The sequence below is a fragment of the Canis lupus genome, chromosome 23 (assembly GCF_048164855.1).
Source record: "Canis lupus baileyi chromosome 23, mCanLup2.hap1, whole genome shotgun sequence".
Classification (NCBI taxonomy): domain Eukaryota; kingdom Metazoa; phylum Chordata; class Mammalia; order Carnivora; family Canidae; genus Canis; species Canis lupus.
In genome coordinates this window covers 28,251,022-28,270,801 of record NC_132860.1, presented here as the reverse complement: position 1 = coordinate 28,270,801, position 19,780 = coordinate 28,251,022, and the positions used below count along the sequence as shown (strand labels likewise).

Below are 19,780 nucleotides of genomic sequence, written 5' to 3'. Positions count from 1 at the left end.
CAGTAACTAAAACATGAAAGCATTAGAATCTAAATGATCTCAACCAGCTGGAGCAATGGGACATAAACAAGCTGGGGCTTGACAGAAATAGAAGTCTTGGGCTTAAAAATCTGGATGGAGAACATGATTAAAGAACAGCAAACATGATGGCCAACAAGCATAATGAAACGTTACTCAACATCACTAATAATTAGGGAAATGTAAATCAAAACCACAAGACAGCACCTCACATGCACTGGAATGACTACTATCAAAAATAAATTATAAGTGTTGGCAAGGATATAGAGAAATTGGAATCCTGTACACCCTTGGTGGGAATATAAAATGGTGTCATCATTGTGGCAAACAGTATGGAGAGTCCTCAAAAAATTAAAAACAGAATTACCACATGACCGAATAATTCTACTTCTAGATATATGCCCAAAAGAATGACAAGCAAAGTCCTGAAGAGATATTTGCACAGCAAATGTTCACAGCAGCATTACTTGCAATAGCTAAAAGGTAGGAGAACCCAAGTGTCCATCAACAGGTGGATGGATAAATCAAATGTGGTATACACATACAATGGAATATTATTCAGCCTTAAAGAAGGAAATCCTGTCATGCACTACCACATAAATGAACTTTGAGGGGCATTATACTAAGTGAAAAAAGCCAATCACAAAAAGGCAAATACTGGATGATTCCATTTACATGAGGAATCTAAAGTAACTAAAAACTCATAAAAACAAAGAAGAGGGACGCCTGGGTGGCTCAGCAGTTAAGCATCTTCCTTTGGCTCAGGGTGTGATCCTGGAGTCCCAGGACTGAGTCCCACATCAGGCTCCCTGCATGGAGCCTGCTTCTCCCTCTGCTTGTGTCTCTCATGAATAAATAAATATATAAATAAAGAAGAAGAAGAAGAGGGGAAGAAGGAGGGGAAGAAGGAGGGGAAGAAGGAGGGGAAGAAGGAGGGGAAGAAGAAGAAGAAGAAGAAGAAGAAGAAGAAGAAGAAGAAGAAGAAGAAGAAGAAGAAGAAGAAGAAGGAAGAAGGAAGAAGGAAGAAGGAAGAAGGAAGAAGGAAGAAGGAAGAAGGAAGAAGGAAGAAGGAAGAAGGAAGAAGGAAGAAGGAAGAAGGAAGAAGAAGAAGAAGAAAGGTGGTGGCTAGGGGATGGGGAAGAGGGAAATAAGACTTGTCCAAAGGGTATAACATAGCAGTCATATATGATGAAAAAGTTCTAGAGATCTGGTGCACAACGTGTCTCTAGTTAACAATACTACAATGTACACTTAAAATGGTTAAGATGCAAAATTTTAGGTATATTCTACTATAATTTAAAATTTTTAAATTTTATTTAGTTCTATTTTTAAATTTTAATTAATTACTTTTTAAAGATTTTATTTATTCATGATTGACGCAGAGAGAGCCAGAGACACAGGAGAGATGTGGGACTCAATCCCAGGACTCCAGGATCATGCCCTGGACCAAAGGCAGACACCCAACTGCTGAGCCACCCAGGCATCCCTATTTATTTTTTTTTAAGATTTTATTTATTTATTAATGAGAGATACAGAGAGGCAGAGACATAGGCAGGGGGAGAAGCAGGCTCCCTGTGAGAAACCCAATGTGGGACTTGATCCCAGGACTCTGGGATCATGACTGGAGCCAAAGGCAGATGCTCAACCACTGAACCACCCAGGTGCCCCCGCTAAAAAAAAAATTTTTTTAGGTTTTTTAGGTTTTTTTAGGTTTTAGAGGTTGGTAGCTGACAATCTACTTAGTGTTAGTCAACTTGTGTTACGCAGCTGGCAAAAAAGCAGATGCTACATTAGACTGCATGACAAGAATATAAAATGAGATAGCTACCTCATTGCTGAACTGGTCCATCTATCCTTAGGGGCCCTATATTCAGAGTACCATTCTTTGAAAAAGGACACTGACATCCCAGATCAAATCCCAAAGACAAGGGCAGCCCCAGTGGTTCAGCGGTTTAGCGCTGACTTCTGCCCAGGGCATGACCCTGGAGACCCGGGATCGAGTCCCACGTCGGGCTCCCTGCCTGGAACCTGCTTCTCCCTCTGCCTTTCTCTCTCTCTCTCTGTTTCTAATAAATAAATAAAAAATATTTTAAAAAATCCCAAAGACAGTAATCACAGCTTTCAAGGGACCAGAAACGAAATTAAGACTATGGCCTCATGAGCCACTGAAAGAACTAAAGCTGGTGATCCCCCAGATTGGAGGAATTGGAGGGGATGAACACTGCTTTCTTTAGGTACATCAAAGAGCATTCTTTGGAAAAGGGACTTTATATTATGTATGGATTAGTTGTCCCAGAAACCGTAACAAGACCAATGGGTAATTAATTATGGAGAAGTATAGGTTGTTTCACTCCAAAAACAAAAGTTAACAGCTGCCACAGGACTAAGTTTCTCACTTGAAGAGTTGTGTAAGCAGACCCTTTATGGAGGATGACTAATGTTGAGTTCCTAATATGTAACTGCTATTATTTATATTTTACAGATGATGAAACAGAAGAGTCAGACATTCAAGGTCACACCACCAATAAATGATAGGTTTTGCCTGACTCCAAAGACATGTTCTTAACCCCTAAGCTATTACTAGCTACCAAGAGAATACAGAAGTTCTCTGTCCTGGGAAAGAAGTTAGGCTGATGATTATTCTAACTTCAAGATTCTACAGTTGGGTAAGTCAGAAAATGAAAAGTGATAAAATATAGAGAAGGGAGATTGAGTTAAAATGGATGCATCTGTGAATGCTTGTGACAGCTGGGCAGTGAGGTTATGTCAGGCATGGTCTGGTAAGAAGTGTTTCACAGCCCAACGGTCTGCGGTAGAAAGCAAGACAACAAGACCACAGGCAATGCGTAGTCCTGGAGGAAACAAAAAAGCTGTAACTCCAAGCTGGGCTGCAGGGCTGGGCCTCTTTGGAGGCCAGTGATACAAGCAGAGGTTTGGTCCTGGGAAGCCATGAAGGCTCATGGCAAGACAGAGTGAAAGAGCAGGGACTGGAAATTCCCCAAAGTAAAAATCTTCCCCACAAGAAAATGTGAGCAGGTCATCCAGAGCAGAGGCAGGGGGTGCTGGCAAGGTCCACCTATGGCAGAAAAGCATTTGCACTGTAATAGCAAACAAAGGCATTCCTGGTGACGTAAAGTTTTAATGGTGATATTTCCGTGGGTAGAAAACCAGGGTGCATTAGGGGGATTAGAGTGTCTATTATAAAGAAATCTATGTTTGTATCTTTGTTTGTTTATAAAAGACTCTCAAATCCATTATCCCATTTGATCCTCATTTCAGCCAGCTCTACAGAAGAAAAGACAAATGGGATCTGAAATAACCCTACACTCATAGTCCCAAAGGAAGCACTCAATCTCCTCTAAAAATGCAGTGAAGATGTGCTACTTAGGGGTGAGGGATCCAACCCCAGTTCTGTGGCTTGGTAGGCATGTATCTGAGTCAAGCCACTTTAATCACGTTTCCTCCTGTACAACAGGAATACTGTGCACCTCACATAAAATACGCAGGAAAAGGAGGACTGTTGTTATCCTCACCCCCACTGTCTGCTAGTTGTGGTCTTGAACAAGACGTACCCCCCGAAGGACCAGGATCCCTCACCAGAAAACTGAACTAATAATGCTTACTTCCTGGGTGACTTATAAGAACAAAAGAGAATGGGAATCAAAAGCACACCACATGTTAGTTGAATATGAATGAACCATGGAGGCCTCTGGAATCAGAGACGGAGTTTAAAGCCTGCTTCTGTAGTTTTAGTATAGCTATGTGACCTTGAACAAGTGGCAACGTCTCTGAGCCTCAGTTTCCTCATCCATAAAATGTGACTGACAACCATTCCTATGTCACAGGGTGGCTGTTGAGGAGCCCATGTGTGCCTGGCACACAGTAAGTACTCTGAGAAAGCCATTGCTTTTACTGTTTTTTTTTTCTTCCTCCCACACAGGGATTTTCCAGCACTGACAGGAAAAGGCACGGATGCTGAAGTACTCTAAGCAATGTGGAGAAAAGACTGAGGCTCAGAGACAGATTTGGGATGAGGAGTCACCTGTACCGAGTGCCCAGTCCTCAACCCTCGCCTCAGCACCAGGTGGAGAGCATCCTCATCCCTGCTCGTGGAGCGCTTCTCTGCAAAGGCCAGGAAGGTGTGGGTGGGGGGGATGTAGAGCAGGGCTGGGATCCGGTAGGTGATCCCTCTCTTGTCTTCCTGCTGGAACAGAGGGCTGTTGAAGGAGCACGATGTCACTTCTTCCATGACCTCTGCAAGGACAGGGAGGCAGCTAAATGCGTGTCCATACCCAAATGCTGACCTGCGTACAAGTTCTGCTCTATCATCCCATTTCTGAGATCACACACAGGGAGGCAAAGATTTACTCAAATGTTTATTTTCTTATACAAAAGTAACATCATGATCACAAAAGCATAAGGCAAGCAATACGCATTCTCATTGAACAAATCTATCCTTTAGACTATGGGATTCCTACACAGCCTGTGTTAAGTATATCTCTCTAGATTCTGCACATGTTTCTGCCAAGCATCCAGGGGTATTACCAGCCTGGATGGTTTCTAATGTCAATTTCTTTGGAGTATTTAGGCCATTAGGGTAACAGATACATAAGTCCAAATCCGTTTGAGGAAATGCCTGTGGTTAAGAATTATCTGGGGAAACTTTTTCCCTCTACTAGAGCCTTGGATAAGAGGCAGTCTTCTTTGTCATCTCTCTGTGTCTTTGCTTAGTCCACCTCATCCAAAGGTGTGGATTTTCAAGGGCCCAGCTTCATACAGGGATCTCAGTTCCAATGACAATCTAACTCATCTGGGCCATAGTTGCATTTACTGCCAACAGCAGGCCTATTAAAGCCCAAACTTCTAGGTAAGTGAGATCAGCAAAAACCTGGGGTGGCTGAGGTGAGGGCTAACCACGCTGGTTTTCAGTTTACTCTTGGTTTCTAGGCCCCTGGGAATTTCTTACTTTCTTGCCATTTTAGCTATAAAGGACTTTGCTATATTTTATCCACCATGTAAGGGGTTAGCTAGCCAGCCATAATGCTGAAAATGGAAGTCTCCAGGGATGCTTCTCAAAGAAAATCAAGTATTCTACTTCTCAGAGGCCCAAAAAGGGAATTAAGCCAGACAGAACCAGGCTTAGAATTCTATTTTTTTTTCTTCTCTCACCATCCGTCATTCAAACCTTCTCATAAATCACTTATAAAAATTGTCAGGCTATAAAACAAGGCCCAGAAAGCCTTCTTCATTTATTTAATAAATATTTCTGGGTGCCCACTCCAAGTCAGGATATAAGGTAGGCGCTGAGGTGACAGAAAGGAATCAGAAGTCCCTGACTTCAAGAAACCCACATCCAAGTGAGGGAAACAGACATACACAGACAATTACAATGTCACGCAGTGAGTGCCACATTAGAGGTAAACATGAGAGTGTTCAGGAAAACAGAAAAAGGGCATCTGTCCAGATCAGGGCAGCCAAGTGAGCTCCTGTCTCTTATCTTACACTCTGTGCCTTTCAAATACATTCTCCTTTTAAATAACCAAGAGCTCACTCCCTCAACTACTTCAGCTTTGTTCAAATGTTATCTAATAGAGGACTTCCCTGACAATTCCCCTGCTCCTCACTATCCCCTCTCTCTGCTCTTCTCCATGCCACTTATCATCCAGATTATACTTGTTTGATACATATTACGGAGCAAAAGCTCCACAAAGGGCAGAGATAGGTCTGTTCTATTCACCACCACCTCTTTACATCCAGAACCATGTCTGGTAATTGACAAGCACTTGATGAATAGCTGTTGAATGACTGAATGAATGGGTGAGCTGGATCTTAAAGGATGAACAGTGGGTCAGCCAGTTGAGGTGTAAAAAGGGCAGAGGGAGTGGATGTGAAAAGCCTATAAACGACAGGAAGCAGTGAGCTGTGGGAGCTATCGTTTGTGCATTATGAGTACAGTGGAATGCAAGGGTGGGACTGAAGGGATTGGGAGAGTCCAGGTCCTGGGAGGCTTTGATACCTTATTAAGGTGTTTATCCCACAGAGAAGGGGCCATTCAAGAATTTTTGGCAGAGGAATGGCATGATGAAGTATGCATTTTATTTTTTTTAAAGATTTTATTTGTTCATGAGAGACACAGAGAGATGCAGAGACAGGCAGAGGTAGAAGCAAGCTCTCTGTGGGGAGCCCGATGCCAGACTTGATCCCAGGACCCCAGGATCTCATCCTGAGCAGAAGGCAGACCTCAATCACTAAGCCACCCAGGCGTCCCCAAGTATGCATTTTAGATCAATTTTCCAGGTATTCTGTGGGTAATAAACTGAAAGAAAAAACTGCACTGCTTTTGGCTACAGCTGCCTAGTGTCAATCAAGACAAACTTGATTATCCAATGGCATATGAATGATTTATTTGGTCACCTGTTTCTAACTTAAAAAAAGAAGAACCATGGCTCATTACCATAAGGGGACTGGGGAGGTGGCCTCCAGAGTCCAGAAGAAAAGCCTCCCCTCACTCCAATTCTAGGTGCTCAGTAGCAGAATTGAAAGGCAAGTGTGAACTGTCTTCCTCACACAGTACTAAAGCACATCTCTGTCTCAATTCATGCTCTCTTGCCGGGGGGGAGGGGGGGGGATCAGGCTTTTTCTAAGTAAACATCTGCTCCTGAGCCAAGCTGGTGTAATGGTTAAGAACATAGGATTTGGACCACACTGGGGACTATATGATCTTGGGCTTGTTATTTAACTTTCCTAATGCTTCAGTATCTTTGTGTATAAAATTCAGTAGAGTTGTTGAGAGAATTAAGTTCAAAAGTTAAATTGGTTGTTATAGAGCCTATGATATGACATAATATGAACTGAATATATGGCAGTTAATATTTTTATTGCAGTGTCAGTCACTGCACATTCTACAGTTGACCCAATGACACAGGAATTAAGGGAGCTGACCCATCCCTCACCCCAGCAGTCATAAATTCATGTATAACTTTTGATTCCCCAAAAACTTAACTAAGAATAGCCTACTGTTGACTGGAAGCCTTACCAATAATATAAAATCAATTAACACACATTTTGAAATGTATATGTATTATACATTTTGTATATGTATTATATACTGTACTCTTACCATAAGGTTAAAGAAAAGAAAATGTTAAGAAATCACAAGTTAGAGAAAATAAATTTTAGTATTGTACTATATTTACTCAAATAAATCTTTATATAAGTGAAACTGTGTAGTTCAAACATGTGTTGTTCAAGATCAACTGTAGTTTTATTCCTTGAAATCTGTGGGTGCTGATGATAACAGTTACAACTCTCCTTCTTAAAAGCATTTAAATCCCTCTCTGCCTCTGGGAAAGACCATATTTTAAATTTTTATTAGCCCACACTTTAATTATGAGTTAATACCAACACTATTAACCATCAGTCAACACATGATTATTAGTTAACATCATTAGTTAACATGGAAACAGGAATTCTCTGGGTGATAGAATGGAGTACAGGACAGGCAAGGAGTGGGGAGGAGGGACTAGGAAAAAGGAAAAGGAGAAGCAGCAAGGAGAGCACCAAAGCAGAAGCAAGGCTTGTCAAATGGGACTTCATTTGCATCCCAGCTATACTTCCCTGTGACCTTGTGCTATTCACTTAATCTCTCTAGGTCTTGGACTCCTTGCTTTAAAAAATGTGGATAACACCCACCTAAGATGACCAATATGAAGAACCACTCAAAAGTGCTTTCTAAACTTTAAAGCACTATAGAAGCCAAAATATTACAAATTTTGATGTCTTCACAATTTTGCTTATGGCTTTGCTGTCTCTATAACAACTAGAGTCACTATCGTTACCTTTTATTAGTTATTCATTACTTTAACTTTTGCTAATTATCATTACGCCCATCACGTTGACGACAGTGGTAAGGAACACAGATGACGACTCTGGTGCTGAAACCCAAACTATTTCACACAAACCACATACCGGGAACTAAGGATAGAGAAGAAATCGGATAGAGTTCTGCCTTGGAGTTGTTCATTTTAGCTGAGAACTAAAAGTTCTCTGCTGCTGTTGTTCATTGCTGCTCCGTATGATCACCTTTCAGTGGAGGCCTCCCTGCTCTCTTACTGGGAGAGGGTGTAATGTAGCCTGGACTTTGACACAGATCAGCAAGCCACGCTATCTCTGCACCTGTTTCCTCACTTGTAAAAGGGATAATGCCACCTTTTCCTCAGCATTGTAATGGACAGTGTAATTCCAAAGTCTCCAGCTGACTCGGTGCATCCGGCAGCTTCCAGTGAACCCCAGGAGGAGGCCTTCCTAACTCACTATTTCCTCCTAACAACCGATAACTTAAAGAGCATTCATCCTGTCAGGCCTTTGGCGATCCGTACTCCGAATCCCCCTCACTGGACAGGTGGGAGGGCTCAGGCCAACAGAGGGGCACAGCTTATATAAGGGCACTCGACAGGCCAAGATCCAGGTCGCCTCAGTTCCCCTCAGGACTGCCGACGACCCACACACCCCTCTCTAGAGAGAAGAGTTGCCCCAGGCTCAGTTCCCTTTCATCTCTAAAATGGTAGCTCTAAGGCTTCGGTTTGGCTTCACTGGAAGGGAAACAAAAATAGACCAGCCAAGAATCCTCCCTGGCCAGGTCTGAGATCCCAGCCGACTGCGTGGCTTTGACTCAATATCCTCCCCCAGACTGGATTTCCTCGGACCCGACGGTGCCGCCGAGCCTGTCCCCACACGCACGCTTCCCCCACTTTTCGGGGATGGTTGCAGTGTCGCAGCCCCCGCTCACCTCCGCGGGACTCCGGCTCCTCCATCTCTCTCGGGGCGCAGCTGGGCGCCGGGCGGCCCTCAGGTCTCAGGCACCGAAGCGCGGGAGAACCACCGAGGCTGAGGAGACGGAGGCGGTGGGGGGAGAGGGGACGGGGTGCAGAGAATGACCGCAGACGACTCGCAAGCAAGCCACGGAAACTGAAGAAACAGGCGACCAGACCACAGGGAAGGAGACGGACAAACCCCGCGACGCCCAGACTGACTGGCCGGGCGGCGGGGGCGGGGACGCCCGGAGGCGGCAGCCGGCCGGCCGTTGGCCCTGCCGTTGGCCCTGCCTTTGGCCCCGCCCCCGACTCAGCCCCGCCCCCGGGACGCACGCGCCCGAGGCCCCGCCCCCTCGCCGCTCGACTGGGCCGCGCGGTGTCCGGCCTGTAGCAGCGCTCCGGACGCGGCCTGGCACCTGCCCCTTCCCCTCCGACCACCGCTCGCTCCAGCCCAGCCCCGAGTTTGGTTCAGGCCCCGGGCCTACCGTGGCTCCGCTCCGTTTTCAACCCCTCCGTCCCTACCCTCGGTCCCCTCGCCCCAAGCTCTTATCTTTTGGGTTGCCTCTCAGTGGGTAGGTATCACCGCCTAAAATTTCCCCGGACAGCCTGGCAGCCAAGCAAAAGTTCCGGCCCGCAAGAGAGGACTCCACAAAACGGACCGGAGATCCAGAGCATTGGACATCCGCCCTTAAAAAAATAAAAATCATGCATATAATTTTAAATGTGTGTGTGCATGGTTATATATTGAGAAAATAATAATATTACAACCCATTGAATAAAAACCCATGAGTTCATGTTGATATAATTGAATACATGAGTGGAGGAGGGAGGACAGCTCTTTCTACAGAATTCTACTAAATGTAGATTGTGCACAGACTGAACACAATATGGTTTATTCTGAACACCTGCTTTTCTTCTGGGAGTCTGGAATTTGGGGGCATGCTAGGCAGAGGGTGCTCACATACCAGCCCTCAATAAAACTGTGAGTGCTGAGTCTCTAATGGATTCACTATGAAGAAACAAGAAACGTGGTACACATGCTGCATTTTCCTTGCTGGGGAAAAGTGTGCTTAGCCCAATGCCTAATGAGAGGGAGAAGCAGAAGAAATAGTACACATGGATCCTTCAGACTCCGCTTGTGTCTTTTTCTTATGATCCAATGTGTCCTTACTACATTGCTGTAATAAACCTTAGCTGTGAGCGCAACTCAAATGCTGAGTCCTAGGAGTCCTTCTAGTGGGTGTGAATCTAGGGGGTAGTCTTGGGAACCCTTAACCAAATACCATATATAGTTTAAAACACATAAAACAATACCATATATTGTTAATGGACAGACATAACGACAATGCATAGGAATAATAAATACTAAATTCAGGGTAGTAGTTAACTTCTTAGAGTGCAGGGAGTAGAACATATCAAGGATACCCAAGAAACTTCAATTGTATTGGTAATTTATCTTAAGGTGGTTCATTTTATTCTTCTTTAAACCTTATTATTTCTAAAATATTTCAGGTTTTATTTAAAAAATTTTTTTTAATCTATTTTCAAAGATTAGTTCATACAAAGTCCTAGGGTTCTTCATCCAGGCTTCTCCAAAGTCACAATCACCAACTCTAAATCACCAGGTCAATTTTAGAAAAATATCTAAAATATCTAAAGCCAAATTTTTCTCAATTCTTTGACTGATGATCTCAGTCTTATGCCTGAAACAGTGAGTAGGTTTAAATCCTGACTTTCTACTCCTTAGCTCAGTGACCTTGGCAAGTTACTTAACTTCTGTGTCTTAGTTTCTCATCTAAAATGGACACATTTAGCACTAATCCTCATCCATGACTCAGATCAAACAGGTTTCACAAACAGGTTCATATGAGAACCTCCCAGGTTTCCATGCTGTAACAGTTACTCCTCATCCAGCCTTCACAGCAACTTATACAGATATCTTCTGATAAATTTTCTATTGGTCACTCTGATTAATCTAATAAAAGTGGGACCAAATCCATTCTAATGGTTTCATACATTTAATTAACATACTATCAACAGAACTCCAAGCAACAGAGACCAATTTGCAGAATTGGTCAGGGCCAGGACTCAACTAGCTAGAAAAATGACATCCAGAAAAAAACCAACTATAAGCCCTCAAGGTCTGCCTTAGAAACCCAGGTAGCATTCTCTAATTTCTCTATTGGCTTTATACCTAGCCTGTACCTGGATCACTCCAGGTACAGAGGGATGTATCAGTAATTTGAGACCTACCTTGGCCCACAAAGATATTGAGGGCCATTCTATAATCCATAACCACATTGGCCAGGGAGTTGAGGCTCGTCTAATTGCCTTCAGCTAAAGGCAGGGATGAATTTCATATCAACATTTCAAGTATGATGACTCTCAAAATAGGGATAGATTCTTGCAGAATGTGCATAAATAAAACAGCCATCCCTCCAGGAAGCTCCTCCATGTAACCGAAGCTAGCCTCATTTTGGAGTAATCTCCACAGTCATCTGAGGGCTACATGATCTAATGGTGGTGCTTCCTTAAACACTTGAAGGTTGCTTATGATCCTCTCTATTGTGCAAGGGACTATGTTTTCAGGGAGAGGAGCAAGTTAATGCCTGGCTTCCACATAGAAAGTACAGTCTTAAGGGCATATGTGACATTCGTTTACAATTGTAGGGGCCTCCGAAGTGGGGCCTACATCATTCAGGGTTGACAGTGTCACTAATGAAGCCTCCCAGTCACCTGATAGGCTTCAGAGTTCCCATTCACTTAGAATAATTGAAACCAGTCCTTATTTTTGGAGAGGTTGCCTGATGGCAGTTGGTACAAACTATCCCACATGTCCACACCACAGCCAGGTGGCATTTGTCCACCCCATAGGAAAATAGAGCAATAGCTACAAGAATGGGGGTTAAGGAGCATCTACAGCTTATGACAAGTGCTTTGCAAGAGAGGTATAGGAGCTGAAAAGTGCACCTGATGTTTCTGATAGACTTCTCAGTAGGTCAATGACTAAATTATAGTAAGCCATCTAGTAGGGGAATGTCAAACCCAGCAGTCAAATTTTTTTTTTCAGTCAATTTTTAAAAAATTTTAAAAAAGATTTATTCACTCGAGAGAGAGAGAAAGAGAAAGAGAGAGAGAGAGGTAAAGACACAGGCGGAGGGAGAAGCAGGCTCCATGCAGGGAGCCCGACATGGCACTCGATCCTGGGACTCGATCCTGGGACTCCAGGATCACGCCCTGGGCTGAAGGCAGGTGCTAAACCGCTGAGCCACCCAGGGATCCCCCAGTCAGTCAATTTTAAGGAGTTTGCCATAGTTTGGGAGAGTTGCATTAGGCCATTTTCCTTTGAGAAGGCTCCAAGAGTGACTCTTTTTCCAAATGTCATAATCTAGGACCATGTCAAACCAACAAGAGAATCTAGGTATCTGAACCAGAATTGAATGAGAATACTCTAGCCTCCTTTTGGCTAGGCTGCCACCTGGAATTTGCAGCAAAGACTGGCCTGTGTATGTTGTTAGGTCAAAGATAACATCATGCCTAGCAAAGATCAGTGCACAATACTGTATTTTCAGAATAAATCTACTTTCCAGTCCCTCTCATTCTGATCATTGCACCATAAGCTGCTATGATAGTTAATTTTACATGTCAATTTGCCTGGAACACAAGGTCCCCAGATATTTGGTTAAACATCATTTCGGGTATGTCTTAGAGTGTTCCTTGATGAAATTACAATTTGACTCAGTAAACTGCCCTGTCCAATATGTTGGAGATCTGAATAGAACAAAGGTTGGGGTAAGGGAGAATTGATTCTGTCTTCAAGCTAGGACACGAGTCTTTCTGCTTGTAGACTGGAACTTATACCATTAGTTCTCATGGTTCTTAGGCCTTGGGATTCAGAATGGGTTTCCAGCTTGCTAATGGTAGATTATGGGACTTTTCAGCCTCTATAATCATGTGAGCCATTTCCTTATAAATACATCTCTTTATATATACACAAATATTGGTTCTTCTTTTTCTGGAGAATTTTAGTACACAGTAAAGAGGAAGTGGAAAAAGCATTCTGTGGACAGCCATATTCAGTGGCCAAACTGCCTTACAGAGGTGTATTGTCCTGGATGAGGTAAGAGAAGTAGAAATGAGTAGGCAGTCTCAACATTCAACAATAGTTGATGCCTGTGGATCCAGGAGTAGGTCCCTCAAAGTACCTTGACTATCAGCCCTCTGCTCAGTGGTTTTTGCAATAAAAGACTCACCACTGTCAGATTATATGTGATCAAAAAAAACAAACAAGCAAACAAACACGAGACAGATTGGTTTCAAAATCAAAACAGTGTAGTTGGAGTTGGCTGACTGACTAGAAGAGCAACACTGTAACCTAAAAAGTATCAATGGTGTTGAGGCAGTACTGATAACAAGAAGGAACCAAAGGTCTCATAGAGTCAGTCAGAAGCAGGTGGAGGCCATGTCTGCTATGTGGTTTTACTCATGGCTGGACAAAGACTTTTAATAGGAGTCATAAGCCTGGCATGTAGTGGTAGCCTCTGCATCAGAAGCACATCTTTTATCTGTGCCCAGGCTATGATGGTGCATGTCTGCTATGATGATGACACCAGGCAATGATGATAGCAATTTGAATAGTTACAGGCTCCATCAGTAGCTTGATTCCAGTTGGTCTCATCAGAGAACAAGCCTCCATGATGGGCATCTACATGAGTGACCCAGACAGTTCAATTAATAGCTGCAATTCATTTTTAGTTTGTGGCCCCCAAGAAGACTGTCTTTAATCTGACAGTGTCTGCCAAGTGACAGACCAGAAGACTAGGCCATTGGCAAGAGCCTGAGTTAAATGTAGCATGTCTGGTCCCTAGGGATTGTGCAGAACAAGGGTAACAGTTTTCAATTCAGTCCATTGTGCTGATCAGCCTTTACTGTTGTCAGTTTCCAGAATCATCACTTGACAATAACAGCTCTTAACTTAGCTGGACCATCAGTGAACCAGACCCAGGCATTTAATTAGGGAAGTCTCTGTGAATCAAGGGCCTTATTGAGCTGTGTCTTTGCTTCAGGCAACTGAGTGGGGAGTACAGCTCTTCCAAAGGAGTGACTATCACTTCTTCATGTAAAACTAAGATGGACGGCTGGCTGCATCCCCAGAACATCATTTCCATTTGACTAGAGAAGGCTGCAGCATTTTTTGTTAGTTTCTCGTCTAAATTCACATAATCCAAAATGGGGATGTTAGGCCACTTACCAGGCTTCCATGGGTCGGATATTGTTTCAGCAATAGCTTAGTAGTAAGTCTCCCAGCTGTCCAATTTTTGTTTTTTGATCATGGACGCTTAAATAACTGACCACCCAGGTGCCCCTGGCTGTGCAACTTTTTTTAAGGGGTGTACCTTGGTGTCTGCAAAGCACATGTGCTATACTGGGAAATGGCCTGAGTACTCCAGCAGTCACCAAGTTTTCAAACCAAAGCTGTTGATTTTCCTTTTGCTCCTCTGAGGATTCTATGTTTTGTTATACTACTCAAGAGAAACCAGGAATCACTTCTCTATATGCAGTAGTCCCTGAACAGGAGGCTTACAAACTTTCACAGTTCAATTAAATGTATAATTGCTATCAATAACACATTACTGTGAAAGCCATAAAACAGTAGTACACTGAATCAGTTCAGAGGCTCCCCTACTGTCATTCTAATTTTCTTTGACCACTACAGCCTTTGCCCAAACTTTGCCACATGAATTCAAGTACCTCCTCCTCCTCCATCCTGGCCCCCAACCTGCCCCCCGCCCCCCCGCAACTATGGGAACTCGAACCAGGCAATCTAAGAGTGAGATATTGGAAGGGACAGCCACCAAGAGATTATGCTCCATCTCAGCAAACTGTGTGAGGACATGAAGGGAGCAGGAGAGGTTAGCCTGCAGGAGTCCGCCCGCTCAGTGAGGTCTCTTCTTGGGACCCCTGCTCCAAGGTCAGTGCTGCCTCTTCCCTTGTGTACCTCTTGGTTCTAACAAGCACCTAGGGCTCAGGGGTGGCTATTTTTGTTTTTGTGCCCACCTTGCACACCACCATGGAACTGTCCCACCATCTTTGGTACTTCTGACCATCCCTGTGCTCAAGGCTTCCTGTCCCCATGGGACCAAGTGGATGGTGACCTAGATGCTTACATTCAACAAAGCTATAAAAAGAGTCCCTCTCCTCCTCAAAGATCCCCAGCATAAAGAGCTTCTTTCCTTAAAACAGAGGGGGGGAAGGATCAGAGGTTACAGAGGGAGATTGACTTGTGCCAATCAACAAGGTTATGTATTTACTTTCATTTTATTTTATTTTATTTTTAATCTTTATTTATTTATGATAGTCACAGAGAGAGAGAGAGAGAGAGGCAGAGACACAGGCAGAGGGAGAAGCAGGCTCCATGCACCGGGAGCCTGATGTGGGATTCGATCCCGGGTCTCCAGGATCGCGCCCTGGGCCAAAGGCAGGCGCCAAACCGCTGCGCCACCCAGGGATCCCTACTTTCATTTTAAATGGTTACCTGCTCAGACTCAACAAACCCCTAATATATTTGGTCCATTCAAAGCTCTGTATCTTTTTTGCTGACACCATTTATATAGCCTTCAGGGAACCCTCTACTCATCAATCACAACCATAGTGCCTTCAGCTGGTGCCACAGGCTTGCTGCCTTGTCAAAACATCGTTTCCTCCTCTTGTCCAGAGAAGAGTGAGCAACAACCTAAGTACCATTTGCGCAATGTGTTTCAATTCTACCTCTTGCTGTTTATCCTTGAAAATAGTCATTAACAGGTGGGACTTCGAGGGACCCTTACATGCCTGCTTGCTCAATAGCATTTATTACCAGACCCCAGGTTATTTTCTCATATCCCCTCACTGGATCCATGTCCTTTCTCTTTTAGAAAGCCATGTCTGTCAGGATCCCATCCTTGTTACCCAAACTGTCAGAGTAGTCTATGACAGTTGGTATTGTGGCTGTGCCTTCCAATCTCTCACTCTTAGATTGCCTGGTTCGAGTTCCCATAGTGGGGTGGGTTGGGGGCCAGGATGGAGGAGGAGGAGGTACTTGAATTCATATGGCAAAGTTTGGGCAAAGTCTAGTCCTACTTTCAACTAACAAGTTAGCCGACTACAGTAATATGGAAACTGGCAGAAGATGAGACTCCCAGATCAGAGACAAAGAACTTAATGCTTATAAGAAGCAACATGAGCATGATGTTTGTGCCACTTCTCTACACCCTCACCCAACAAAACTGACTTGGGGTAGGCCTAAATGGATGCCTACACATGGAAGGGGATGTGTCATAAGAACAGAACCCTGAGCTTCGGGGGATTCAATATTTTTATAATACACAGTAGGGAAATCTGCTCCTTAGGAAGAGACATTACTTCATCTCTCAAGATCTCTCACTGCCAACAGAACACTGAGATATGCCCCAGAAAGTGGTCAGGGTCTTCCATTCATGTGAAGCAGGAACACACAGGGGTGCTCAGGGCTCATGGTAGATTGCCTCTTCTCTAGGTTTCCCATTCTCCAGTGGGTCACTTTCTACAGCATTATAAACCAAATCCAGGGAACTAAGAGCCTGAATACCATTTGATACTCAATGGTTTCCCATTGTCACAGGGTTTGTTGTATGTCACAGGTGAATCTCCCAAAAGTACCAGAGCTCCCTCACAACAGACACAGACAAGACCCACTGCAAAATATTTTGAGTTCTTTACCATGGTCTCTGAACAGATCTAAGGTTGGCCTGATAGATTATAGGAGGGATTTGGCTAAGACAACCCAACAGCTGTGATTTTTTTTTTTTAAGATTTTATTTATTTATTCACGAGAGACAGAGAGACAGAGAGAGGCAGAGACACAGGCAGAGGGAGAAGCAGACTCTATGCAGGGAGCCCGACGTGGGACTCAATCCTGGGTCTCCAGGATCATGCCCCAGGCCGAAGGCGGCACTAAACCACTGAGCCACCCAGGGGTGCCCTGCCATTCTTCTTTTAACAACCATTTTGTACCCAAATCCCGTCTCTCCTAAGCAAAACAGCTAAAGTTCTAGCAATTCACCTGGTTTCTGCCCACAGAAGTAGGGAATTTACCTCTTTTCATGCTCATGTAGGTATGTGTCTCTGCAACTGCTATCTGAAAGGAGAAACCTGCTGCCCACTCACAATGAATATTAGTGAATATTAGTGTAACGAACAGGACGGAGTCAAAATTGCCAGATTAGTGAGGAAGTCCTCCTGCCCAGAGGAGAGTAAGCAACAATCAAGGCACTTCTAAGCAAGTGTCTTTGAACCTACTTCCCCAAGTACTCCTCAATCCTCCTCATTGTAACAGGCAATAATGCATTTATATATATGAAACATCATTCTGAGTAGGGCACCACAGACAATATCAGACTGCCAAAAAGATCCATGGCACAAAAAAAGGTTATGAATCCTTGCAAGTATTCTCAGCATAGTTGTGGATACCAGAAGTCATCTGAGCACATGTACTTTCAGGCTGGGTTGTTAAGAATATTCTATTTAATAAGAGGTTGTCAGTGGCTATACTGATTTGTTCTAGAAAAAATACTGTGACTTAGCAGTTTTCTCAGATGGTTTCCATCAGGGAGACATTATTTGGGATAGGGAGAGGTATGTCTTTTTTTTTTTTTTTTTAGGAAGAGGTATGTCTAATCAGGTGTGGAGACAAGGGAAACAGCTGGCGAGAGAAAGGACTCTTAACTGAGGGAGAACTTGGACCCAGAGAAAAATATAACTGTTGTGCCACATTCTCTGCCTTTCTCTTAGGTTGTCCTGAAGCAAAAAAGATGGTTTCTAAAAATATATAAAAGCACCAAACATCAAATACACATTAGCAGCTGAAATTTTCAAATACTGAACATTAGGTATCTTAGCCCACTCTCCTTATAGTCTCATATATTTTGGAAGACCCAAGTCCATTCTGGGTGGATGTAAGGAGTTAAGAGCCAGGAGGAGAATGTGATGAGTGTCAGGATGTCCTGGTGGGAGGGGTGCTGCAGACCTACTAAAGGGAAAAGAGTAGCCCAGAGGCACTCAAAAGGGGCTGGAGTGACCACTGGCTGATGTAGGTGCTGCAAGCTGGCCAGAGGTGCCCTGCAGCTCCACAAACCCACAAACTCAGACTGAGACTCGAGACTGTTCAAGTGAGGAGAAACTGTCCTAAAATACCACAAATGTGACAGGGAGATTAGTGACCAAGTGCAACACACAGCTGGGCTGCAAACCCACTTCTTTATTTAGAAAATCATACTGCTTCAAATGGTTTCTGGAGTCAGGGAAAAACCTTGAGAGCCATGCAGCCTATAAAATCTCAAAGTGGGGTTTATGGGCAGATTTAAGAGATTACAGCACTCATATCTTCATATTCCTAAGAAATGTTTTCTATTTGGGCATTTCTGGGGGGGTATAGAGCTTTAATCATCTCAAAAGATACATGATCTAAAACCTCTTTGACAGGTTCAGATACTTATTCCTAGAGAAGGAATGGGATTTACCAGAGGTCGCAGGTTAGAATAAAATTGGAAATAACCCAGGTCTCTTATCTCTCATTTGAAGATCTATTTTCTTCCTCTCTCTCTCAAACCTACTCCTCCCCCAGGATAGTGAAAAACTAGAAAGCAAACACATCTTCCAATACGGAAATAGTTAAATTTAAAACGTTTATACTGTGGTATATTATGCAGTTATTAAAATGGGTTTGGCCAGGGATCCCTGGGTGGCTCAGCAGTTTAGCACCTGCCTTTGGTCCAGGGCGTTATCCTGGAGTCCCGGGATCAAGTCCCACATCAGGCTCCCTGCATGGAGCCTGCTTCTCCCTCTGCCTGTGTCTCTGCCTCTCTCTCTGTGTATCTCATGAATAAATTAAAAAAAAAAAAATGAGTTTGGCCTACATATACTAACAGGGAAGTTAAAAAAAAACTATAGATGGGGGAGAAAGGAGCAGGAAAAAACAAGAAATACAGAACATATTTCAACATAATTCTTTTTGTAAAAAAAAAGAAAAGATGACAACACGTGTTTGTAATGTAAAGAAAAAGGTACACCTGGTATGACAGAACTCAAATCATCGTGGAGAGGTGGGTTATTAATACCCTATACCCACAAGCCTCACCCCCCCAGCCCCCGTCTAACAGTTACTCCTTCATGTAAAAATGCAATTATCCAATTATACACCTTTGAAAGCTCCAAGTAGCTGACAGAATAGGATGATCATCTTAAAAAAAAAAAAAAAGGAAACCAGAAGCTCAGAGAATTACATGACTTACCCAAAGTTTTTAAGAGTAAAGAGTATAGAATCCAAGGCTTCAACTCCCTGTCCAGTGATGTTCCATAATCCCCCACTGTGCGGCACTAGATAGGGCAACATTCCCATTGGAAAATGTGGTAAGGATTAATTTCTTATAAACTGAATAAAAAGTCTTAGGTACTAGGCTCAGCTGGAATTGTACTTTTGTAAGCAAGAGAGACAATATTCCCATAGGTCACAGGATTTGGGCAAGTGATTATAGTGGGAAAATATTGGAAAAGATGCCAACTCACAACTCTGGAGCCAGACAAACCAAGTTTAAATTCCAGTTCTAATACCAGCTGTGTGACAAATTATTCCACTTTTGTGCCTTGCTTTCCTCATTTATAAAATGGGGTAACAGCAGCACCTACTTCTTAGAACTGTTGTGAGCATCAGTGAGTTAAATACATGTCAAGTACTTGGAATATTGGCAGGCACAAAGTACTGAGTGTCATTATTGTTATCCTTGGAAAGCTAGCAGTTCTTATCTACAGGTTCGCACAGGTTTCTGATCAGTAAAACAGCCTAAAAATAAAAGGAACTTCTAGTCGTAACACTTGTTGTTCTGTTCCTTCCATCAAGACTATACAACTCCATTTTTTCACATCTTCTTTCCTTT

General features: G+C 43.4%; 1 protein-coding gene across 7 annotated transcripts in view; it reads right to left on the bottom strand.

The window, feature by feature from the left end:
- Positions 1-19,725, bottom strand: part of NEU3 (neuraminidase 3) — a 35,989-nt gene extending 16,264 nt beyond the window's left edge. Inside the window, exons 1-4 of one of the 7 annotated variants that reach the window (XM_072794632.1) lie at positions 19,139-19,725; positions 9,317-9,518; positions 8,807-8,985; positions 4,061-4,272 (exon numbers count right to left, since the gene is read on the bottom strand). In XM_072794632.1, coding sequence (XP_072650733.1) covers positions 4,061-4,272; positions 8,807-8,831 — 237 coding nt within the window. In that variant the 5' untranslated portion in view covers positions 8,832-8,985; positions 9,317-9,518; positions 19,139-19,725. Of the gene's footprint in view, positions 1-4,060; positions 4,273-8,806; positions 9,137-9,316; positions 9,519-19,138 lie in introns of those variants that run through there. The other 6 variants (XM_072794633.1, XM_072794637.1, XM_072794634.1 and 3 more) reach the window with 6 other exon arrangements.
- Positions 19,726-19,780: the final 55 nt, after the last annotated feature.